The sequence below is a fragment of the Solea solea genome, chromosome 14, assembly GCF_958295425.1.
Source record: "Solea solea chromosome 14, fSolSol10.1, whole genome shotgun sequence".
In the NCBI taxonomy this organism is placed as follows: Eukaryota; Metazoa; Chordata; class Actinopteri; order Pleuronectiformes; family Soleidae; genus Solea; species Solea solea.
This window is the reverse complement of record NC_081147.1, coordinates 21,553,380-21,579,782: the sequence shown is the minus strand read 5'-3', so window position 1 is coordinate 21,579,782 and position 26,403 is coordinate 21,553,380. Positions and strand designations below refer to the sequence as shown.

The 26,403-nt window shown below is 40.9% G+C and overlaps 1 protein-coding gene across 1 annotated transcript in view; it reads right to left on the bottom strand.

Annotated features, from left to right (window-relative positions):
• glra4a (glycine receptor, alpha 4a) overlaps positions 1–25,082 on the bottom strand; it is a 37,516-nt gene extending 12,434 nt beyond the window's left edge. Inside the window, exons 1-5 of the mRNA XM_058650358.1 lie at positions 24,708–25,082; positions 4,995–5,125; positions 4,038–4,105; positions 3,047–3,270; positions 1,452–1,534 (exon numbers count right to left, since the gene is read on the bottom strand). Of these exons, the coding sequence (XP_058506341.1) occupies positions 1,452–1,534; positions 3,047–3,270; positions 4,038–4,105; positions 4,995–5,125; positions 24,708–24,775 (574 nt within the window). The 5' untranslated portion in view covers positions 24,776–25,082. The remainder of the gene's footprint in view (positions 1–1,451; positions 1,535–3,046; positions 3,271–4,037; positions 4,106–4,994; positions 5,126–24,707) is intronic.
• Between the last annotated feature and the right edge of the window lie 1,321 nt (positions 25,083–26,403).

Below are 26,403 nucleotides of genomic sequence, written 5' to 3'. Positions count from 1 at the left end.
AAACGGAATTATTGTCTCAAGGCCTGTACATACTCTGCGGGGTTCTCACTCCCAGGGCTGCGAGAAAAGAATGTTGTCATTATTTTCCTCGCAGCCCTCGTTTGGGAGTTTTTGCAGCTTGTCCTTGACACATCATGTGGTCAATGCGGAGATGTTGTCATTCCCTACGAGGACTTCTACACTTGAGTTTCTCGTGAAGTTTGCACTTGTTCTTGCCACCTCGTGAAAAATAACTAATTTCTATGTTCTTGTGCAGTACATCTACAGACCTTTAGTCCGACTAAAATCAGACTTTTAACAAGCATATAAACGTACTTGGGGATAAAAACACATGATAAAAAAACAAAAAACAAAGGCCAACACATGGTCTAACAAATAATACTAAATATTTACCTCCCTAAATCTGACATTTCAGAGGAGGTTTGCTCAGGAAGTTATAGCTGAGGCGATAAAGTACTCAGTCGTATTAGTATGGATTTAGTGTTGGAAATCTCCACAAAATATGTAAAATAAAAATATTCTCGTTGTTTGTAGATATTTTAATCCAGAAATGTCATATCTTTAAGCACATGACCGCCTTAGAGTGAGTGGGAAAATGTCTTCATATGTTTGTTTTTGTGCTCGCTGGTGTAGATCTGCAGATTTGTTTTTGGATTGCCTCGTTTCATTTGCAGATATAAATCACACGGCCTCTTGTAGAAAGAGGGAGTAACTATCTATACAAACCAATAACTCTCCATCTTATTGAATCAGAGAAGGACACAGCGTTCAGTTGGACTTATTTGTTTGTGACAAATGCTCCTGAGAATGTGCGTGACATTGTGGTATGACTGCTCTGACGGTTCCCTCCCCCCCTTTTTTTTTTGACACTGATGTGAATTTAGGTCACCTCTAGGGACAGAGGGTGGGTCACATCTTATAAAAAGGGACAGAAAATTAAAGTTTCATTATTTATATCCTGGAAATTGGTTTCATAAGGGCAGATACTATCTGTGCTAAAGGCAAGAGAAGACCGGGAGGGAATAATATTATTCCTACCCTATGTTTTATCGCTGTAATAACTTTCAAATTCATCTTGCAAATTTTGTAAACTCTTCACTTTTTAATGCAGGTACAAAACGTGTGAACGAGTAGAAAATGATAAAGGGCATTTTCTAGGTCCTACCCTGTCATGGTGTTGCCATGTGCATCATGTTTTACATTCTTCAGATTTGAAATTTTTAGTAATGACTGCAACAACATGTTATTAAGTAATAAAAGCAGACAACAAAATAATTATTAGGCTTTCTGTGGAGGAATGGCGTGCAGAGAAACAAAAATAAACTACCACACTAAGACTTCTTGTACAAAATACCACTGGACACTTGGACCCACAGTATAAATGAAATAATAAAAAGAGATAAAAGCAAGAAAAGAGAGAGGAAAAGGAAGCAGAAGAAGGGAAGACTCACAGCTTTCAAGCTGCATGGTACAGGTCTGAATGTCCATTGGGAAATTCTTCAAGTCCATAGGGCAGGACAGGGTAAGAGTCAGCCTGAGATAGAAGGATAGATGGAAGAGAGAGGAAAAGAGCCATAGGGAAGGTCAAAGGGCACAAAGGGCTCAAGGAAAAACACATTGAACTCAAATAAACGTGTGGAAATGATGTCACATGAGTCTGTAGGATAGGTAAAAGGATACAGATGGAGAAAAAAAATCGAAATAAAACAGTGCTGCTTAAATTTGATGACTCGCTGCGCCACAGTAACGGCAAACGTAATCTGCGTAGGCATTGGCGCTCTTACTTTTATTTGTTGTGGTGTGGATGTTTTAAGCCTTAAAAAATCCCACGACAACAGACACAGCGAGAGAGAGAGGGAGAGAGAGAGAGAGATTGGCGAGTCTGTCTCGAGGAAAGCTGTGTAATTACCTCCTGTAATGCATCACCCTGAGGCAAAACAGGAGTCGCCTGCAGTATACACACAGGCGCCCGGTTGCTTCTGTGTTGTGATGACAAAATAACGTATTCACCACCTGAAGAACGGACTACAAACACGTGGGTAATTGACTTTCCCGAACCGTGTCGTCATTTAGACCCCGGAAAGACGCTTGACGACGGTAATCAACAATCACAGTTTGTAAACAAATGTGGACGACACAGTAAATCAGTGGAATGAGGTGCTGATTTTGTGCAAATATAGGAGTCTTATGATGATACTCTCAATCACAAGCACAGTGGAGGATGTGCAGGCAAGAAAACTAATATAACTGAAGGAAAATTACAAAAATGAATTAATATTTCTTTTCTTTTTTAAACTTTCATGGTGTTTAAATGTGTAGCTACAAGTTGTGAAATGGGAACTCAAGCAAAAATTTATCATAGTCTGGAAACTATCCATTACAGACTCCAATTAAAATGACACTAAAAATACTCGAAATGTGTTCATGCAAATGTTGTGGTAACCTAATCTGCCTGCGTAGGTGGAGTGTTGCAGTGGCAATTCAACAATCTGCTGTTTTTGTGGTCAGGAGGTCCTGCATGAGTGGGATTTGTGTAATTTGTTTGCTTACCAAAATAAAACCCTCTCCACAATGACACAAACTGTTTTCATACATATAATGTATGCTACCTTATTCCATGTGGAGTGTTTTTAAATATCAATATCTAAAAGGCATAATTGAGAGATACAGATTAATATCCAGGCCACACGGTTGGTGCATTGGTTAGCACTCCTGCCTTTGCAGCAAGAAGACCCGGTCGGATCAAGAGTTTTCATGTTCTCCCTGTGTGTGCACAGGTTTTCTACAGGTTCGCCAGTTTCCTCCCAAATTCCAAAAACACTGAACTCCCTGTCAGCTGGGATTTGCACCAGTGCCACAGGCTGCCCTCATGTGAAGGATAAAGCGGTAGAAGATGGGTGAATGGATTAATATCCATGTTCAACTACTTATTTAAAAGAACAATCAGTTCTAAATGTAGTAAAGTCATCTCGGACATGAGATAAAAAAAAAAAAAAACCTGAACGTGACAAAGCAATCGGTGCAATCATACATGATATATCGTTACCTGATGCTATAGAGAACGCTGCCGTCGTTGAAAATCCGCAGCAGCTTGTTATCAGTGGTGACCTCGTGGAAATTGGCTCCTTTCTCGTTCGCAAAGAACAAATCGGGCTTCCAGATGGAGTCCAACATGGATGGATCCAGATCAAGGGAATCGTCCGGGTATTCCCTGTACGCCAGACGAGGGTCGTTCCATTTTTGCCGCAGAAATACATTGAGCCTGTAGTCCTGTAGGGAAAACACAGAATTGTCACGTTCCAGGGGAATAGAGACTCTATATAATTGTACTAAAAGGTACTGACTGAATAATAGAGTAGACTTGCGTTGATGGTGCTGCTGGAGAACAGAGCACAGGCCGACGACAAGTACTGAACACAACAGTATCATTCCTGTCTGCAGCTAGCACACACCAGTAATTAAATTATAACTCTAATCTCAGCAGCTCATTCAGAATTCACCTTTCGGTTTCATGGATTGTGACTTTCACTTTCACTTTCTGACCAGACGTCCGGCCTTCAGGGACAACCTTAAACAGTTCCCTGTATTTTGCTGACGCAGCAGTAATAACACTGTAAGTGCAAAGTTGAGGGCAGCCCCGCCCCCCCACACCGGAAACCCCTGCCCTTACCCCCTTCCCCCTCCGGTTTCATTCATTTTCGCAATTTTTCATTTTAATTGCAGACTGGACAGTTCATTATCAGTATGTCAGTGACCCACTGGTCTCTGAAGGTTGCACTGTTATGCTCCAGGAAACACAGAAATGAGGGAATGACTTCAGCACTGAGTGAATTAGCAAAGAAGTCGCCGGGAAAGAAAGAAAGAAAGAAAGAAAGAAAGAAAGAAAGATGTGAGAATGTCATACAAATCATGCAGGAGGTAAAACCTCAACAAATGAAACAGAGATTTTTTTTTTTTCAAAAAACACACTGTTAATCATGCTTAAATGTTAATTAAATAAAACCCATTTGCATATGATAAAGTTGAACTTTTCTTACCATTGTAGTTTCTGTAATGGACCCAAAGCTGTTGATGAAGATATTACAGGTGACATTCACAGGTGGACCTAAGGGAAGAAAGAACATTATATTATATCCCTTAAAATTGAAAGCACTTTCTGTATTGCTTGACCAAATTGTATGTCTAGTTACACCTACACAAATCTTACTGTAAACAGGAGGCAGACTCTCTTCTTTGTTTACTTAGTTTCGGTGAAAAGTAAGAGCAGCTATTCCAGGAAGCAAACTGTGTCATGATTTTCAAGGCTCTGTATTTCTGGCCATCCATCCAAACTATGAATGCAGCCCTGACTGAAAACAGAACCAGCACCGTTTTCAAACTTCTCCGTTTTCTTTTCGAAAATAGCAGCTTAGAATGGATGGAAAGTGTATCCAGAGCAGAGCTGGTGCATTTTTAAATAAGGGTAGAGTGGGTGTAGCCTCAGGAGAAGGACAGTCAGACTGTTTATAAAAAGTGGACATAATCTGGAGGTAAAAAATATATTGTACAACCACCAAGGGCCAACTCCGCTGGTTGAAGTCTATGGTAAAATGAGTCCACACTCCTCAGCTGACTATAACATCATTAAAAGAAAAGTCTGAGGAATCAATGTCTCAATCGCTCGTATCAGGTCTTCTTCAACAGAAACACGTCCTACGTCCAGTAAATTACAGTAATACAGTAAATTCTAGTTCAAATACACCTAATGTCCAAACTACCCCTGTGCTTCATGTTCACAGCGGCACGCTCATGCCCATTGTATCCAATACACAGTAAAGTTTTAATTAGGACGGATGATGGAGCTGAAACACTCATCTGGAGACAGATTCAATCTGAAAATGCTGCTTTTAACTGTAGTACAGATGTAGTGTGCCAGTGCTTTCATTGAGTGCTCTTGCTCTCTGCTGGATGTTATTGAGCACGATTGCTCAGGTCTGCCTTGACGGGTAGTGTACCTTTGAAATATGGTCTGATGCGGGCATCATATCCTGATGTTTTTCCCATGAGCTTGTCCAGGAAGTCAGACGGTGACAGCTGTGGTCCTGCCCCGGTGGGGGGCTTTATCTCCTCCTTACAGGAGCTCAGTCTGACATCACCCAGTGTGGGAAGGGAGGAGAGAGGAAAGGAGGAGAGGAGAAAAACAAACAGGGAGGGAGAAGAAATTTGAGAAACAGCAGTGGAAGACTTGTGTGTGTGTGGATGTATGAGAGGGAGCAGTGTGGGTGTTGGGGGTAAAAATAATGAGAATGAGAAACCAACAGCTAGTCAGACATCAGCATAAAATACCCAGCAGTCGACGGGGAAGTGGGTGTGACAAATGACAACTGAACGGCTTACCTCAGCTGGCAACTAAAAGCGTATCTATTTCACATCATGTATGAGACTTATTATGGTTGTTAGGCCTGGACTAGAGAGAAGCAAAAGAGAAACAGAAGTAAAAACTCATCCCTCTCCTGTGCTCAGCAGGGATGAGCTTAGCAGGGGGAAAGGATCGACAGATCGATGGCTCAGTTGTAACGCTACGAATGTCACACTGTGGGGAAAGGGAGGGAGGTTGATATGAGCTCTGGTGAGTCTCTGTCAGCCACTGACTGGAATAACCAACAGGGCAGAGAGAAAGTGATGAGGAGGAGACAGCAAGAGAGGAAAAGGCAAAAAAAAAAAGGCAAAAAAAAACAACACATGAGAAAATGCTTCTTTTGAGGTCTTGATTGCCACCGCCTGAATTTCAGTCATGAAGTGAACCTCTTGAGACTCTGCTGATGACTTCTGTTCTGATGAGAGTGTACGAAGCCAGACGCTGATCCACCAATCTTATGGTCTCTAAACTGTATTTACAGTAGCATAAACTGCACTGTCAGGGGTGAGAGCGTCGGGGAATTTGTGGAGGGCATATCGGGAACTTTAACAGTAAATCTGAGCAGATCCGAGTCGTTCTCTCTCATGTGTAATAGAGAAGACTACAATTAGATATCCAGCAGTGGGGATGGCTATCACTGTGACTTCTTAACAGCATTATGAGTCTCAGCACTCACCAGCTCATTGCACAGTATTAATCTCAGATGACTGGGCAATGCCATGGGATGTAATCAAGGGCACTACCCTCTGTTACCAGGATCCATGTTTGACGTAGACTCCCTGCTATTTATACTCTTGATTCTTTGTTTTCTCTCCACGCAGGCTGCTGCACTGTCGTATCTACATTGTGGAGCGTTCACCTGTGATTTGTAAATGCTTGGCAGCGCCGACACGGTTTTGCTACGGCGCGTGAATGTAAATGAATGCAGCCATCTGTACAAAATCGATCAAGGTCTAATTAAGTGCTCAGTATTTCTGGCAGAAACAGGGAAACGGTAATTTGAGACATTAGTTATTTCCAAACTCTACCTCTAATGGCTACCGAAACAGAATCAGACATGAAAACTGCCACTGAACGGTGCAAGCACAAAAACACACACACACACACACACACACACAGGACATAGCATGGAATAAAAATTAGAGTAATAATGAAATAAAGTACTGATCATAAAATAATTCACTAAATACTCCGCATTTGTTCATTAAAAAGCAGCTCGAGGGGAATCTTTATATCCATATTTTGGTTTAATGTGCAGATTGCTGTCTGAATCTGGATGTGCGAGTTTTGGTTGATCTTTAACCCTTAGGTGCACCCATGGTAAGTTGCCATGGGAATAATACACATCTCCTAATATGGACATCCTGGGTGTGTGTGTTTATAGGTCAAATATTCATATTCTAAAAAATTTGTTTTTTTTTCTTCTTATGTGGCTGTTGAATCAAAGTTATGATTCATTTTTAGTCGTGATATAAAGTAATAATTGTTAAGAAGTCACAAAAATAGACCGTTTTATACTGACATAGTAATGGAAAAAAGCAGCTGAAAGGTTCAAAGGGTTAATGGCTGTAAGAGGCAACAGTTCAAAGAGATTGAGACGGAGTGTCTGAAGACAAAGGTTAACACAATGGATGAGCACCATCAATGTTGTTGTGTTGTTTTTTTTATACTGTGTTGCATTTTTAATGGAATCAATCCTGTCTTTAACTTGTCATTGGACACATACCCACATGGGCATAGTAGGTGGATTTATGTGACATGACACGTTAACATGAAAGGCAAACGGTTGTCATGGCAACTTTGGAAAATTCAACGCCAACCATTCACTACTTTCAATCCCTGGAGCCTATAGCAGTTATAGTGGCTAAAAATAATCCCACCCAGCACTTTTAGTTAGCCTCTCCCAGTGGAGCTGTGCACATATCTCAGTCTTTCTTACATTGTAACGCTCAGCTCTCAACAGTCCAAGACTCCACTCCACTGCTTCTGGCTAAAGTCCCTTGTTCAGTGTTGCTGACGTTACACTATATTGTACCCTTTCCATCATTCTCTCTCACACACACACACACAGCAATTCATGGTCATTTTACACTTAAGGTATTGATTAACACTCTCTTCTCTCTCTATAGGGTTGAGCTTGTTTTACAAATCAATGCAAAAACAAAACAAAAAAAACCTTGTTTGGTCAATGGTGCGATTGTTCTCATGTGAAGGATGAGCTGCAAACACAACAGCACGCTCCAGCAGTGATTTGTGAAGGATTCATACACAGGCGTTCTCAGTCATTTCTCAAAACCCCCCAAACCCCCATTCTTTCTTCTCAGGATACACAGCAACATATAGACTCACGAAAAGCAGCAAGTATTCTAAGACAAAGCAAGTACAGCCAAAGTAAAATGGGTGTAGTATGGACCCAAATGCAGCACAATACAGCGCGGCCCAGTTGGTAAAAATCTTTAACAGAAAGGAGATGAGGAATCAGCGGACATGTGGAGGCTCAGTGGTGCACGTAGTAGGTAGGTAGATGTAGAGAGTTAAACCAAACAGGAAGCTCACCAGACAGTCCAGGGAACAAGCAGACAGAAACCAGAGACACTGAGGCAGAAACATGGTCAGGGACAGAAGGCTGAGGGTGAGACCCCAGGTGCAGGCAGGTCGAGGACAGGCAGGTTCGGCAATGGAAAGTAAGTCCGGAAACAAACACTGGAGAGTCTTGCAGGAGGGCGGAGCTGGCGTATATAAGGAGAGCTGATTGCAGGAGATGAGGAGCAGCTGTGATCACAGGTGAGTAGTTTTGGCTTGACGAGGAGGTGTGTCTTGGTCGGCAGAGTGGGGCGGGGTCAGGTGAGTGGAAACTGTGACATAAATACTGACTACGTCGATGTCTTGGAGAGGTCGAAGGAAGAAAAACCACCTGTTTATAACACGTTCAAAGATTTAACAGTGACAGTTAGAAAACTGCACTCCTAAATATGGAAGCCTTTACTGACTAACAATAGTGTGAGGCAGTTATTTTAGGATTTGTACGATACTCACTCTACATTTATATCTGTTGTTTGTGTTATTGCAATTGGCTCACCAGAAACCCTACAAAGCTACATTATATGTGATTCTTTGCCTGAATAATTCCATTATTATCATTATTATTATTAAGATGCTCTTTGCTGACATTTAATGAGCCTGACCTTTTACTTTCCCTTATATTCCATTCATTTGAGCACTCGTGCGGGGCTGCTGCTGAGAATATGTACTGAATTGTTCTTTTTTACGAAAAACTTCTATTAAAGAGTAACGTTGGGCTGTCACTCCACTTCTAACAAGGGCTTTTATTTGGCTTTTTTAAAGTTCAAAATGGAATCAAAGATTAAACACACGTTCAGCCAAAAATGCCACATCAGAGCTGCTCAAAATAAACGATTCGTTATATATCCGATTTTGCTTTCACAGACATTTTGATTTTCCTATTAACACATGACTCCAAGCTAAGCAATTTAAGTCTTCAACATTCATTACTTATACTCTAGATGGAGTTTCTGAGGTAGTTATTCATAATCCTGTGCCCAAACTCCAGCTAGCTGTAGGCTCTTTGGCTACAAGACAGAAACTCTGTTATAACAAACATGTCAGGATGTTGCTGTCAGCAGATCAATCATAGGAAACCACTATATGTGCAAATAATCCGAGGAGCTAGTCAGTTGTTGATTACTGTTCCACCCCACCTGGCCTTTAAACAACAACTCTCACTCAGCCATTTATTTTAATTAAAGACTGTGTATACATGACCAGTAGTTCAAGAAAAAAAAGCATGCAGTAATTTTCTGCAAACGTGGATGCATTAGCCATGGTTACTTTTTTTATTTTTTTATTTTCTTGCTTCAGCAGCAGCATTCTACTTTTTGTTAATTATACACTTCCAAAACGATAATGTGGACTCCAGAGACATATGTTAATACCAGGTGTTAAAGCATGTGCCGATCACTACCTGATCACAGAAAACGTAGTATTAAAGCTGTGGTGTGGTAATGTTTGAAATTAATGTAATATTAATGATGACTTGTTCATTTAGAGATGCAGTGTCCAATTTATTGTCAGGCAATAGATAATCTACAAAGTAAAAGTGCAGTAAAATGTACTGTCTTCTCTTCTGATTCACTTTTTTGTCAGCAAGTCCTTTTTCTGTATAACTTTAACCTCAAATTAAAAATTCAGAATTCTATCCAATTAGATAGAATCCTTCCCATGGAGTGCAAACAGATTCTGATAATTGCTTTTTCATTTGGGGGGCCGGCGATCAGAAAAGCACATCCTTTCACAGTACGGAAGTTCCCCCGGTTTCCTTCAAAGAAGCACTGAGGGATATCAAAACCATTAGACATCCATGCATGAACATAGCAACTTTTCACTGCCATTAGCGTAATGAGCAAGGGAACAAAACTACTCTCTCCACCTGTTGAAACACATCACTCTAATTTCCTACTTATCAAATTGCCCTTGACAGTCACTTGAGCTCAGAGAAGTGCTCTCAGGGTGACAGGTTGTATGCAGGCTGAGAGACAATCAGCACAACCTTAAAATTCAACATGGACTCATTCCAATAATAGGCCAGTCTTTTATCAACTTTCATCTAACCACAACATTCTTTATAGTTATACAATGGGATGTCATTTTTTGGTTAAGCCCTTCACACAGCAGTATATAATGCCTCGTGGCCACGACTGCCCCCTTTATAATCAATAGGCTTATTGAGAAATTGGAATTTACATTCCATTTAGAATAAACATCTAATTGCGATTATTTTGACGCATTGCGATGTGGTTCGCGATATCTGAGGGAGTGGTCATTTTGACGTCATTATTCTCGTTTTCACTCGAAAAACACATTTAAAATGATCACTGTGTGATATTTGTGCACATCTGTGTGAGACAAAGAAGTTACACAAGGACAAAGACGCATCTCAACACCACAACATTACATTTCAGTGTGTAAAAAAATAAAATAAGTGAAGTGAAGTGAAAGTATTGAGAGTACAGAGGTCGCATTTGCAAGGCAGATTACCAGGAATCCTTCCACTGGATTTTAAGATGTCATGGGAGATACCTGCAGGCCATACATGCATATTCTATGTGGATAAAATAGAGGATAGATTTGAAAGTACGAGTGCCTTTTGCACACAGTTCATTTTTAACTTATGAGCTCCATCGGCATAGTAATTTCAGTCATTATGCAGGTAGCAAAAGACAGTAATGTTCTTTTTCTCCACATCATTACAGTCATATCTTCAAATTAAGTAAGACGATGAATGTTGTTTACTGTTTGAGTAAACAATAAGGCTAGTGGCATATTTTAATCACTAAATTAAAAATAATGAAACCAACAATTTTAGTTTTTAAATGCTTGATAATGTGCTTTTAAAGCCAGGCACTAAATAATACAGATTTCCCAGCTGCATATTCAGTCTGTACTCATGGAAGTATCTACAGCACAGGCGTGATGGATGACCAGTGTCCATGTTCATCATAACAGAGTAACATTGTGTGGCTCATTAAAGTTTCATTTCCGGACGTTCAGAAACTATGCTACAAATATTTCATCAGGCTTCAACGACACCATTTATTAGTTTGTTGTAATTTATTGATGCTTTCGCGCTGCCATGGGATTTGTTGGAAGAAAAATGTAGAAAACCAGTACGGCCACAGTTCTATTGTATATGTTCAGGCAAGTGAAAAGAACGGGGTATACATAATAAATGTAAAACATATTGGACTCGTTCGTCCATTGCTTCAGCAACTGTCATTATTATTATTATTATTATTGTTGTTTATGCAGCTCGGCTGAAAGAAGAAAAGAGTCGGTTGGAGGATTTACTGTACTTTATACAGTAGCAGTTGACTCATTCCTATTAAGACACTGTTTTGTTTACAGTCTTTGCCATCACTTCCATCCTTATCTTTGAACTATTTCTATTCTCTAAAGTGTTATCTTTGATCTTTTGTCTTAAAGCCCAATTAGTTCAGTCATGAGCCAAAGCTAATGGTGGAGTACACACACACACACAGACACACGTCTTAAGCTGTCTCAAATGCAAGCCGTGGGTTTAATGATTTAATCCACGCTAACCCAGATTAGATCACAACTCATGCGCACTTATTTGTGATGAAATCTGAAATCTTGTGGGAGTAAAGCTTGACATCTCCAGAGTTCACAGTAGATATGACCATTCAAGGCTTGTGCCACAGTCAAACTACCACTCATTCAGCACTTAAACACATGCTAGACTAGTGACGTTAAATTCACATTGGTGTAAAATATTAAAATATTATCTCCCTCCTGGTGTCTTGGTGTCTGATCACCAATAATTTCAATATTTGCTATTAAAATACTTGTGAATCAGCACGTACTGTAACCGACATGGGTGGATGATGACACTTTTATTTACTACTATTAGCGTTTCTTTTGTTAATATCCTCATCTGTTCCTCATCCACGGCTTGTACTTTTCTGAGGTTTGGGGCGAGAGGTATGTGCGGCACCCCCTGGACGAGATGATAAAAATGATTTTTATTGTTTTTAATGATATCATTCTCAAATACAGCTGTTACACAACTGTTCCTGTACCTTTCTCTCATTTATTTTCTTCCCTGCATTCCATTCTTCATCCTCCTTCGTCTCTGTTACTACAACCCCTTCCCTCCCCCTCCCTTCTCTCCTCTCCTACCCCGACCGGATGAGGCCGATGGCCGTACACTTTTTTGAGTGTACGGCCAGTACTTGCTCATTGTGTGAACATTTGGGTCTCTCTATAATAATTATAAGGTCTTGAGCTGAGTATCTAAATAACCTTAATAAAAGGTATGTTATGAATTGGAAATATACAAATAAAGGTTAATTTAATTGATTTGAACACCAGGATGTAATAGTGTAATTTAACCTGTGTTTTGCTCTGAAATTGCAGGATGCTCATTTTGACATCCTTGCTCTGCTCATATATTGAAGAAAATTTCACTGCGACAGCTTCCGAGTTCGGGATAATTCCATCCATTTACCATTTAACTTCTCTTGCCATGTGACTTTAAGAAGATACCTGAAAAATATGACCTTCAGCCTATGGATACAGATATAGTGGCAACAGGAAATGTTATACACCATGTGAATTTCATATGTGGTAACAAGGCACTATATGGTAACCTTTCTACTTGGCTGGACACGTGATAGCTTTGGAAGAGTGACCTTTGTTGTGTTTAGTCATTTTTCCCTGTTAAATGTGCAAATGCATAATCTTGGCTGAATTCTACCTTTTGTAACTGGCAACATGTATTTATAGTTGTAGGAAAAATTAAGTTTTGAGCATCTACATTATGTCCTGGTGGCTCTCCCTAAAGCTAAATCAAATACACAATAAGGCTTCTGATAGTGCCAGTTTAAATGGCAATCTCTCAGAAAAACCTGAGGTGCTGACCTTTCCCCTCCGAGAGAGATGAATCTCCCACAGAGCAGCCTCAGACTCACCCACCCTCCAGATATCTCTCCAATCCTTTCTGTATTCAGGCCGGCTTTCCTGCGTCTAAGATCTGATATCAGCGTGGATCGCCTCCTGTCAGTCAGCGTGAAACAGAGTTAGCGGGACTGCACCGACTACAAAAGATTGCTTGGATGTGTCAGGGCTTAAGATGCGACTGCAGTTTTCTCACTAGATATGTTGCAGGTTTGTTTTGTCTGTGAGTCTGTGGACTGTACTGCGGAGCAAATCATTTTCCAATTTGTACAGCAGATCCAGACGTATATGTCCTCTTAGAATTTGTGCATTCATTTCTTGCGGTTTTATTTGAATCTATCACCGCTGATTTACTGTACGCCATGCATTATGCTATCCGTGAATATGCAGGGGTATAAACACCATGATCAAAGCAGGGTAATAAAAATCAGTGTCGTGTGTGTGCACATGTTCATGTTCATCATATAAGAAGACGATGTTAGGCTCTGTTGCCTTGCCTGCCAACACTTCTGTAGTATTTGAGGCCACAGGGAAATCTCTGCAGCTGGATTCTTACAGAAGTCGACTACAGTTGAACGGTGCACCGTAAACATGTAATTAGCAGTCTGCTTAGCTGCGATAATTAATGTCTTCCATTTGCTAGTTGCACATATATGAATATGGATAGAGGTGTCAGCGACCATCAGTCTCTATTTAAATCAAATCTGCAGATAGCGTATGCTCATTACCACTTAACCATAATCGTTTTCTTCTTAAATTACTTTAAGCTGTTTATTTAATGGTGTTTTCCCAACTATGTACTGTATGACATCTGCCGTTGGTAAGTTCCTGCTCCATTATGGTTTTAACTGCTAACTGTTGCTACTTGCGGAGGCAGTAAGGCTTTGGTGACCTCAGGTAAAATAACATTATACCACGACATTGTAAGAGACACGCAATCCAGTGTCCATGGAGTGGGTCAATGTGAGCCTGATCCACTTGTGTCTTGTACCAAAGAGTAAAGGCTACTGTGGTTTCTCTGTCAATCTATAGCTACATGCAGTGAAGTAAGGATTCAGCCCTGGAGGATGAGGTAAAGCACATAGACATAGAGAAAGAAATCCCCATAAAAACACACATTGCACGTCCACACACACGTACACGCTCTCACTGCACTCTACATGACCCATATTTTGGACATGAGAGCGGAGAGGAAGGAAACTGAAGGCATAGCCATGGGCCAGTTTCGCCTGATCAAACTGCTGGCTGGAACCAACAGCATCATGACAAAGCCACCATGGAGCTCAGTCTACCATGGAATTTCTGAATTACATCCGTAAAGGAGGCAGCCCAACAATGCATTATGAAATGTCAGCTCCTCATTTCACTTACTGCTTGTGCAGAATTTCACTTTGTTTGTCGGCAGAAGTTTGCTTTTCCCTTTCATTTTTCGTTTATCAATGTTTTGCTACATCCTTCTCCACAAACAGATGTGTCATGGAAAATGATGTAAACTTATAGACATAAAACGGTGGACATCATGCCAGTAAATGCTGTTTCTTTCAAAGTCCATTATGTAAGAATTAATGGCATCTATTGGTGAGACTGCACACTGTAACAAATCAAATTGAGGGTTTGTACCATGTACCATGATGGAGACACGGCTTAAGAGAGTTATAGTTGCCTTCATATACCAGAGAGGATATTGTTTAACATAAAATGCTCTGGCTGGTTTGTCTGTTCATGTTGCTATAGAGACACGGTGAGACAAGATGGCGACCTGTGTAAAGCAAAGCCCTTGCCAAAAGTAAATTTAAAAGTCTAATTTCAAGGCTATGAAAAGCAAACTATTTTCATTTTATAGCAATTATACACTTATACAAACATAAGTGTATGATGGGTAGTCTTATGGACCAATAAACCCTAATTCTAATTGTTACACACTGGACCATGAATGTAAATTATGAGATGATTTTAATCAGAAAAAACTCTAAATATAATCATCTAATATTCCATGACAACTTAGCAAACTCCTGGGATGTAACAGAAAACTTCAGATCTACAACTGAAGAATGACGACGTTAAGATGAGATTGTTGTGTGATGGTGAAATAGGTAATGAAACAGGAAGTCCATGTGTATGGCACCAGTCAAAACACTTCATTAGAGCCATTCATGCACTGGAACACAAAGCTGTCGGTACTGCTTCATTTGCTTTGAGCACGTTTATTTTCAGGCTGACGTCTTATTCACAAGAGCGTCTTGAGCTGACGGGACAACAACTGCATGTCTTGCAGTTTTCCCAATGAACAAAGGCATGTGGTTACGGTAATCATTTAGCCTGTTAAGGTAAAACAAGTTCAGACAGTCTGTGAACTAATCTTGTTGGACATACGGTGGTGTGCTTTCTCCAGGTCTAACTATCAGGTGGATTTAATTACTCTCTTGTATATAAGAGAGGTAAATCCTTCCAGGTATCACTGGTCGACGTAATATGCTCAACACCACAGACGTGCACTACAAAGAATAAAGACGTTCCCAAAGTGTGACGGGATTAATTAGCTGCACAAATGTCAACAGAATAACTGTGTCCATGATGTGTTCATCAAGGACCCACATATTGATTGAGAGTCTCAGTACATATTTTAAAGATGTGGCCGTCTTGTGGGAGTGTCTGTGGTCAGGCGCTATGGTGAATACATTTTCAGACTCACATTATCTCTATTTAACACAATAAGACAGAAGTGTCTCCTGGCCTGTTAGAGGTGGATTGAAAGCTCTGAACCTAGTGTGTGGCCATCAACACGAAACAAGTCTTCAAATCTCATCCAAATCACAATGAAATCACGTCTTTTGAACATCAGCCTGGATCTCAAAGTTGTGTCCTCCAAAAGAGCAACAATGCGGTCACATAAACTCTTCTTGGCTGCAATATCTGTTCCCTGTGATGATGTAACGTACAATTTAACCTCATTAAGAGGATGACTTTGAAATTCAGCCTGCTTAGACTGACATTACGACTTCCACCGAACAAGGGCCGAGGTTGAATTTTACAGCCCGACGACCACTGAAGCTTCTTTCATTGGTAAACAGCGGCCATTTTCTGTCCTAGATTTTGCACATAGCAGTAACAACAGCCAAGATTATACACTGCATGGTAATCTAAGTACATGAAATCATGTCGCTTTGGTCTCAACATAGTCAGGTGCAAGGGCAAGTGACAAAAATGGTCTTTTACCAATCTTTTAATTTGGCACCATGAAATCAAATGCACGCACAGCAGTCATTGTTAATGGATAAGGGTATAAAGGCATGATAGATAGTCCAGTCTATGTTTGAGCCTAAAACATATCAACATTAAAACATGAAACATTTCCATTAACAGATACATTGATGAGTAACACAATGGTTATCAGCCAAGTCCCCAACACGAGTTTGTTATAAGAAGACAACCGGGTAAGTGACTGAATCAAGAAAGGGGTCACAGGTTAATTAAAGGCTCCAAAAGACTTGCATACTATGTGATAAATATGACGCAGACTAGTTTCAAGACTGACACTTGGCATTTAGCGCAGAGCCAAACTGGCGATATTTATATGTTTACTATCCCCTCTTTCATCCAATTAATCATGAGATAAATTTGACGTGGCCCAATTTATTTACTCGTGCGTCAAAGCAGCCATTACAGGAAAATACAATGAAGCACGTTTCACACACACACACAAAAAAATAAATAGAATGGCAGCAGATAATTATTCTATTCTATTCTCACACACAGTAACTTTCTCTCAGCAGCTTGTGCTCTGTAACTCAATAAGCTCTCTGGCTCGTCTGGTTAAGTTTAACAGCTGTATTTTTAATGAGATACGTTTAAATGGTGTCTCTTCCAAAACTAGGATTACATGCAGTATCTCTTCCTCAGCTTTAGGAATCCATGAAGTGCACTGACTCTGTGCTGCTTCAGTGACAGTTAGTAAAAAATAATAGGAGGATGAGGAGCTAGTCTCGAAACTCTGACATCTAAATAAAGTTTACCTAAAAGTAGTGCTTCTGGTTGTAAAAGGGAACGTGCAATATTTTTTGCACGAGTATCCAAGAGACTGCCAAAAACTGCACCCTCTCAAAACCGACCTCTATGAAGCTGTGTACACATACAACAGAAATATCCTTGCGCTTAGAAACAACACATGGTGAAACTCGAGCGGTTGTCTCCTACCCCTTTGTTTCAGCTATTGTCACTGGCAGCTCCTGTGTTTTTTCAGCGCAGGGTGATATCATTGCAGATAAATACTGCACTTCACCTGTCAAGGACAACTACTCATCTCGCTAATGTGCAGAGAGAAAGCAGTCTGGCAAGTGATTCGGAGGTCAGAAGGAGAGGAATTTGTGCAAGTACATGATGTGTGGTGTTTTATCATTGAGTCAACTTTGTGTCACCTACAGGCCACTTCCAGCAAACAAACCGCTTACATCACAAAATGTCACATAATGGAGATCCGCAGTGTACTCAGCTGTCATGTATGGGATCAATTTATTTCTTTGTGTTAAAACAAAGGAAGCTACTTCACTGACACACATCTGCACTCTCTTTTCTTTCATTCTTCCTGTGCCAATGTGAATGTGCAAATTGTTTTGTTTTTCTTTTTTTCCTGTAGTGAGAATAAAGCAGAAATTCAGAGGAATTACACAGAGTTCTGCTTTTGCTTTTTATGCTGCTGAAGAGGTGAGACCCTCTTACGCTGCCAGAGTGTTATCTGACAAACACAGATGTAATTCCCCTCAATGACCCCCTCGACCCCTTTTACTACTCGCCAAATTATGCTTCGCTGGTCATGTGTGACCTCAGCTGTGGTGAAAAGGGAGGAAAAGGAACATTTGGTTTTGTTGTTGTGTGTGTGTGTATGTGTGTGTGTGTATGTGTGTGGAGGGGAGCACAGTGGTGTCTCTATAGGCAGTGAGCTGTTAAGGCCCTGGTGCGCTGACGTGCATATCGCGGACCCTGGTATGCTCGTCCTTTAGTATCCCACTTCACCATCGGGTGGTGGTCTGGACACAGGGAATAGGACACATTCCTACCAAATAAGAAGAGAACAATGCTACAGCACAGGCCCGTCAGCCGGTTCGAGGGTCGGATGACTATCCTTGGCGACTACTTCTTCTGTTGTCTAAATGTTTTTTTCTGCCTGGTGACTGAAGCTTAATACTCCACCTACTGGTGGGGCGGAAGTTCAGTTTGCGTATTCGCTACCAACGCTTTGGGTCTGCGCACAGCGTAGCATACCAGGGCCTTTACATTACAGCCAGCTTCAATAGCTGGAATAACTGAGATCTCATCATAACGTTGTCATCTTTGAATTTCTTTGTTACGTGCCCACCAGTGACACTTGGTCCCGTTAGCGGAACTGTTAGCAAAGATGGCGGACACGGTTTACATTCTGGGAATGAGGTCCCGTCCCCCTACGAGTGGGCCTAAAAAGTGCGGAATTAGCATTGCAGTTTCAAGCCTTGGACCAAGTGTCACTGGTGGGCACGTAACAAAAAAAAAAATGAAGATATTCCTCTAATTAGGGGAAACTGAGGTTGGGAAACACAATTTTTCAAAAATACAACCCCTATTCTAGTGATACAAAGCTAAATGCAAAGTATTCCTTTAATTCAATGTTCTTATTTTCACTTTCACTAGACCTGAGTCTCAATTTCAAATAGCTCCACCTGAATCCCCTCACATATTGACCCATTACACACAGGCACTCCCACCAAAATGAGAAGCACCCTCCTCCACTACTGCTGCACTGTTTAGCTGACAAATTATACGGCTTTGTAATCACTGATTGATTACAGCATGGTCAACCGAAATGCTTGACTTAATGCAATTTTGATTGCGTTACAAAGCAGATCTTCAATTTGACTCCACTGCCCACTGTTTCTTTTTGTCTGCCAATGATTACGTGGGCCTGGTTTTTGTAGGCCAGGGGGATATTACCGCCATCCTGAAAAGTGAAGTTTAATCAGCACTGGCTGTACGGACAGACATAATGACATGATGGAGGGTTTTATAATGGGCCCCCACTTCATGCTCTTAATTGCAGAGTACATAATGACCCACAGTGGTGAACCTTTAGAGTCAAAGTGCTGCTCCAGTCAATAAGTGACCGCTTTTATCCGTCAGGGGCACAGGAGTGGAGAGATCCTCTTTGTAAGTGCATTACCTCAAAACCATGTCACACACACACATTATTACCTGGAAACTGTGACAGCGAAGCAACCTGAACCCCTACACTACTCATCTGCTACCTGTCTGGTATTCCTGTTTTAGCCAGAACAGTTTAAAGATAGTTTTCTTCCCTGTTAAGTTAAGACATGATTTATATAATTAACAGGACAGAATACGTCTGAAAGGCGGAAAGAGGGGGCAGACATCAGGGAAAAATGCCACAAGTCAAAGTCAAGTCTGTTGCAGGAGGCCACAGCCTCAGCGGCGCCAGACTAGAAGCTTTCATTTTACAAATTTCTGCCACAGTAACTACATCACTGTCTCTTCCCCTTTTTTTTTTGTCGATGCTGCTTTAAGTCTACTGGCACCGCAGCATAAAGTTGAGTTAGTTTAAGGCTATAAAACCCCACATTTAGCTCAGTGTTTTCTTTCACCTCCCAGGCATAAAGTTTCTCCTCCATGTGTAAGAGGTCAGTGATTGTGCAGGAAGCCCAAAAAAACCAGATTTGAACCTCTGTGATTGTGAATGTATATTATGCCTGAAAGGTTTTGGTGGTTCCCTCTAAGACTAATGGACAATGTTGCATTTTAAAGCTCTTCCAGCTTAGTATTAGCCAGTGACATATCTGCAGGGATTCAAAGTTTACCCTGAGCTGATGCGCATCAGTTACACTTCACCATGCATTTCTTATTCAGCGGCTTGGGGTTTTGATTTCAGCTGGCGGCAGAGGCATGTCACACACACACACACACACTGGAGTGCAGTGGAGTAATGAGGGATGGGAAGTGTGTCACTGATCATGGCGTTTAAAACGATGCTGACTAATAGAAACGATCACAGAGGTAATTGACATGTTTTAAGATACATACTCCCTCGGAACGGAACCTTTATCCCTGAGCAATTGGCACTCAGTGTAAATCACCATCTAAAAGGTGTGACAAAGGAGATTGTAATGCACATTTCCTATCGCCAAAACATGGAAAGGTCACATGGGGTTTGATTGACGTGGGTAGGGAAAAACATCAGCCAACTCTTTCAGCTCTGGGCGTCAGGAGAGCACTCAAGGTGCTGTCTGAGACCATCACTGCGCTGTCACCTGCCCCGTATATCTAAACACAAATGTAATGTCAACAGAAGAAATGGGCAGGACTGTTTCAGACATCGCTTTCTTGTCAGGGACTTTAAATTAAACTCTGTGACTGACGTGTGCGCTCAGGAACTTTCTTTTTTTATTATTATTAAAATTCTTAACCAGGAAAAAGTTGGCAGTCCTGCGAAGCCAGTCACAATACAAAGTTAAAGAATTCAAATGAAAAACAAGTACAAATCCTGCCATTCCTCTGAGAACACGCAGAATCGTTTTGAAGTTATATTTAACAAGCTACAATTAAACCCTCAGCGTATCCTCGCGGGAGTGCAAAGCGTTTGCAAAAGTATAAGCTCTGTTCATCTTTTGATTATTTTCTTTCCCCCTGTATCTCATGTCTTCATATGTCATTCTTAAATACACCACGACTGTGTGTGGCGGCACTGGCTGTGGCGAGCGAACCGTCTGTTCCACTCTTGTCACTTGCTTGGCTCATTTTTTAGTCATTAACTCACATAATCATCCCATCTGTCCTCCTTCGCGCGCTTCCTTTTCGTCAGCACTCCTCGCTGCTCCAAGCTGTGTGTCGGACAAGTTTGTGAGGATTTCCTGTGTTTCTAGAGAGGACAAGAATGTCCCAAACGTCTCTGTGACACTCCGTCTCAAGGTGAAATGGCTGCTGCAGTTAATTGATAACCCCCCCCCCCATGTATGTGCGCTTTTATTTACTTTACTTTTCATTTATGCAAATTCTTTATGCATTTCTCCATTTTAAGATGATGTTTAAGTTCATCTTGTGTGGAAATAAGAGTTCAAAGGTGGGATTGGTATTTTGAGTGGGTCTAAGTTTTTGCATGCACAACATTTGAACAAACTACATTTATGTCCAATGCCTTGTGGGTTGTCAAATGTTTAAAAAGAAGAGGGAAGCACATTGTAATTGAGGTCCTCTTCCCTCGACTGTTTACTTGCCTCCAGATATCACTTTGCTGTTGCAGATTCTTCTGCATCAGCTGGGACAATTACCGGAATTTCATTAAAACTATTACTCACCGATTGTGTCCTCATTCAAGAACTGAGCTCTGTGACGTCTTGAATCTGTGTACTTCTTCCTGAGAACAGGTGTTTCTTAATACATCTGATTTTTCCACATAGTTCATGTCACACTGTCTCCCAGCTGTGCACTTTAGAGAAACCGTTCGTCACTCTTCAAGTTTAAAGTGCTGCTTACAAAGTGAGTTTCCATTTGTCTCGTTTTGATGCAAATGTTCGACGTGCATCATCACACGACTGACACAAAGTCGTGACTTCTCATCTTCTGTGATGACCCGGACTTTTGCGCCGCCCACTGCTTGTCTTGACAAACTTATGCTCCATAATTCACTAATCAGCAGTAGTTGGAGATGTGGTGAATGAGCTTGACCAGGCCACAGTAAATCCTTTATCTTCATGGCCATAAATCAATTTGCAGAGTTAGCAGGAATATGTAGGTGTAATATATAGATATACAGATGAAACTTCTAACAAAAAAACCCCAAGAAAACAAGTTTAGATGTCATTTTATTGTAAAACAAGATTCAGAACCATGTGACACTAGGATTGTGGGACTGAGGGTTTATTAAAATAGAAAAAAAGCTTTCAAACCTGTTCCAGTTTGTTTACAGTCAGCCAATAAACTTGCTATCAATAAGCTCTCAGATGTACTGTAATGGCCTGTAAACCTTTCAGGAACATGTTTTATTCTGAGGATGATGCAGCACAGCCAAAAAGCTATAGAATACGTCGATGACTCTATAAGAAATAAGAGGCTTTCGTTATCTTTTTACTCACTTTTCCACACTTAAACTAAGAAGTTAGACATAAACTTCAGCCACCCCGAGCACACCTGTCATCATTTGAGGAAAAAAAATGTTCTGAAGCTTTATATCTCCCATTAAAAGTTGCAACTGTTTTACCCACCAGTGGTTAAAATGAGAAGTTTGTTCAGTGGAAATAAAGTAATATCTGAGCTCAAGGACAGTCGTCCACGGAGACCTCATTTGGTACAACACGTCATCACCCACTGCTCTACACACTGACCCGAGCCCATTCTGAGAGACTGTCTCCCTGTCTCTCCCACTTTACACTCGCTGACTTGCAATGATTAAACAACAGTGCTTTCACTGGGGAGCCAAAAAAAAGCTGAATTTGAGAGCTAAATTGCCAACATGTGTAACGCCTGATAACCTCAAAAAATGTTTATAAAAAAACCCTAAGGACTAACCCTAAAAACCTGATTGTAAGTAATAGTAGAACCAAATGTGCTTTCATATCCAAAGATTTACTACTTTAAGAACTCTGTGAAAGAGATTTAAAACTGAATTTTTGATACTGACTATTTTAAAAACATTATATCATGATGATTTTTGGCCATATTGTCCAGCCCAAGCACCTTTTGTCCAAAGCCTTGATTCCTTATTATGGAATTTGACATTTAAAAATGATTGTCTACATATTTTTCTGTTATTAAACAAAGTTGGTGTCTCAGCAGCAGAGACCTACATCAGCTGAACTGGGCAAGTTATCCATGTACCAAATATTGTATTAATGACATAACAGAGAGAAACAAAATCCTGTGAGTTGCTCTAGATCTGCTGTTGGGTATAATGTTCAGACCAAAAACAAAACTTTTTGACCGCCATGTGTGTGGAATTCAATATGAGTTCGATCCAGTTACGACTGAAAGATTTGGTCCAATTTCCACCAAGCCATACTGACGCTACAGTACTAAAATGAATGGACAAGTTTGAATTTAGTTTTGTATTTTCCTTCCTCTGAAAGAATTCTTCAAAAATAAAATCTAAAAATCCAGGGAAATAACTGAGCCACAAGTTCAGGTCAACCAACCAGACAGATTCAGGGCTTCATTTAGAGCCGACATACAAGGCCAAAGACATGACACAACTCTCTCTCTCTCTCACACACACACACACACACACACACACACACACACACACACACACACACACACTCTCACAGATCTCTTAACCCCAGAGCCATCACTGGCTCAGACTATGATATGAAATGTGTTATTTATTACAGCCTCCACTCTTTTTTCCCCCTCACATGACAGCCATCCAATCTGAACCCTATCATTCCAATCCAGCTTGTAGACTTCTTTACATGACAATCTGTTTTCCCCCCAACATCTTTTACAACACTTCACCTCTCCCCCCTCCTCCTCCTCTCCTCCCCCCCCCATCTCATCTTCTTTCTCGTATCTGAACCATTTCTCTCCATCTCGCAGTTCTCCCTGCACTATACTAATCTCCCCGTCACCTCCAGCTAAACGAATCACCCTCACGTTTCTCTTCATCCCAGTTTGTTTCATTTTGCACTTTCACCCCCTATACCTACCCCTCCCCATCAGGTTCTGCCTGTCTTTTTTAAACCTGACCTCATATGCCTCCTCCTCCCTTATTTCTGCAACCTCCCCTTCCCTGTACATGGTGAGCAGAGAGACTGATGGGAGGAGGAGGACATACATTGTCATTTCTCAGAGGAGTTTCAGTCAGTTGACCAGGAGCAGCTCCCTTTGGCCATGGGTTCACAGAGCCACGGCTCTCTTCTGCGCCAGGATTATGCAGATTTTAATTCCCCCCTTTTCTTACTCACACCTGAGGTTGGCAAGGCATGAAATAAGGTTCAGTGCAAATAAAAAGTTTTGGCCACCACCAAAAGGGGGCAAGAAGGGGAATATAAGTGGGATTAGGAAGGACTGGAGAAAAGGAAGACGCAAACCAAGAGACCGACACAGAAAGGTGTTCTGGTTTAGTCTGTCCCAGATACACTGAATGCTTAAGGTAATCTATACTTTAATTGAGTCCACTCTGCACATGGGCCAAGCATGGCCAAGTCTATTTATAGGAAAATTAAACCAAATACTTAGTGGGCATGCCAGTCTCGAGCAATGAAGGGGTTGTTTTCCTCACTCAGCTCTTGCTGCTAAAATGATAATCTCTCCATAAATATCAGATCATTCACACCCGTCTCCAAAAAGCCACAATTCATTTTACAAAGCATGTATGAATTCCACAGGTAGTTTTTCGAGCAGGGTGTGTATGTGAATGGTTTCTTGCAATGGTTAATTGGTGCACAATTCTTATTTACCGTCAATTGTTTACAAACAGCGAAGATGCATGTGTTGTAGTTTGTGTGCAAAGATGACAGGTCCGTTTTTCTGTGCGCAAAAATAACCGGATTCTCCGCTTTCCTCAGCAGCGTGAGGGAAAAAGATGTGTCTCTTTCCTTTTTTTTTTTTTGGAAGGGGGTTTAGCTGAGAGTAACCTTAAATCCTTAAACCTTTGCGCCAACATCGACGCGTTTTACGCGCAAACGCATCCGTGCGTCAAGTTTAGAGTCTCAAAAAATGACAGGTGTGGTGTGTGAAGACGAGAAAAAAAGTTCACGTAAAGCAGCTGATGAGATGACAACAACAACTTGCACAAACAACAACAGCAACAACAGTAACAGCACTAATACGCGTTGGTGCGTCTCACCTGATAAAGCCTCCTTGGAAAAAGCAGAAAGACAAGACATAGAGAATCCGAATGACCTGTGGGGGCATCCTCTGGCTCAAAATCAATCCTTTCTTTTTGCAGGAGAAATAAAAAGAAGAAGAAAAAAACAAAAAAAGAAAAACAATGTTGGCAATCAGCAAATCCACAGAGCAGCGTGTGGGAGTGTGTTAGAGGAGGAAGGCATCGTCTCTCTCTCTCTCTTTCTCTCTCTCTCTCTCTCTCTCGCTCTCAGGGATCCACGCTCGTCTTTGGGCAAACTTCTCCACCCACCTCAACCGGAGCGACGCACATGCACATCCACACTCACACTACTGCTCCGCTCTCTGACCAGCGACCACTGCTCTCACTGTGCGCTGCTGCTGCTGCTGCTGCTGATGATGATGATGCTGCTGCTGCTGCTGTGTTGGACAGGAGTGTCAGGTTACATGTCACTCTATATTTTTGTGTTTTCGCCTGCTGTTGTGCCTCGTGTAATACACTCCATACCTCCACACACACACTCACACACACTTAATCCCCCCCAAAGAAAAATAAATAAATAACTAAATAGAAAAAAGGGGGTGAGGTTTTAAAGGCACAGAGGGCTTTTGTTTTTGATGGGTTCCTCTCATATAATGAGCCTTAATTAGCTGGAAGGGAAAAAAGATGGTTGAGATAATGAGTTAAATTGCAAGTGTTGAACACATGTTGGCTGATGACCAAGAACATGTCTGGGGGGGTGGGTGCAGTATGAGGAGCCTGTGTAATGTGTGTAACAGACTCCATGTAAAGAAATGGACTAATGGTGATCCAGGAGTATAGTCGGAATTTTGTAATTCCAACTTGGAAAGTCGGAGCAACCGAGCCACTCGTTAAAACACTGCAACTTTTACTGTTCATTGCACTTGTGTCCTACTTCTTGTGTATTTGTTTTGTGGCTATTCTTATAGAATAAATACGTGTGAGGGGTTTGTCCAAAAAAATTATAGTAATAATAGTATTTTATTATTATTATTATTGTTATTATTATTATTATTATTATTATTATTATTTTATTAACCCTTTATTTAACCAGGTAAAAGACACATTGAGATCTCATTTACAAGCATGAGCTAGGCAAGAGGTCAAAATACGTAGCACACGTCTTAATACATATGACAAATACAAGAAAACAGATTAGAAACAATAAATTAAATAGAAAACAGTGGTTTAGTGCGGTTAAAGAGCAGGAGTTGTGTACGCTGTAACATTATTTTAAGATCACAGGCACTGGTCAATGGATTCCCATTTAAGATGGAGAGAAAAGTTATTTTCCCCAGTGCATGTGCACAAAGGTCACATGTTGCACATGCAAAGAACAAATCAGGTTTCTGCTATGGTGGCAACTGATGGGTCCAAAAAGAACTCCATCTGAATGCAAGTTTTTCATAACATCAGTAAACATTTTCCTATTGCTAGTTTCAGGTCTACAATAGAACATGATCTCAGTTTTTTAAATTATGATCCCATTTGGAGGAAAATGCACAATTAGTGCACACTAGTGTGAATGACAATTGTCGTCGTCTGTGGATTTCACTTATAACTTATTACTGTAATCACAATGGTTGGACAAAATAAGTCAAACTGGACGACTTTATCATCATTATCCCTCCCAAGATATTTGCCCCTCCACTTCAGTCAGGATCTGTGTGTGTGA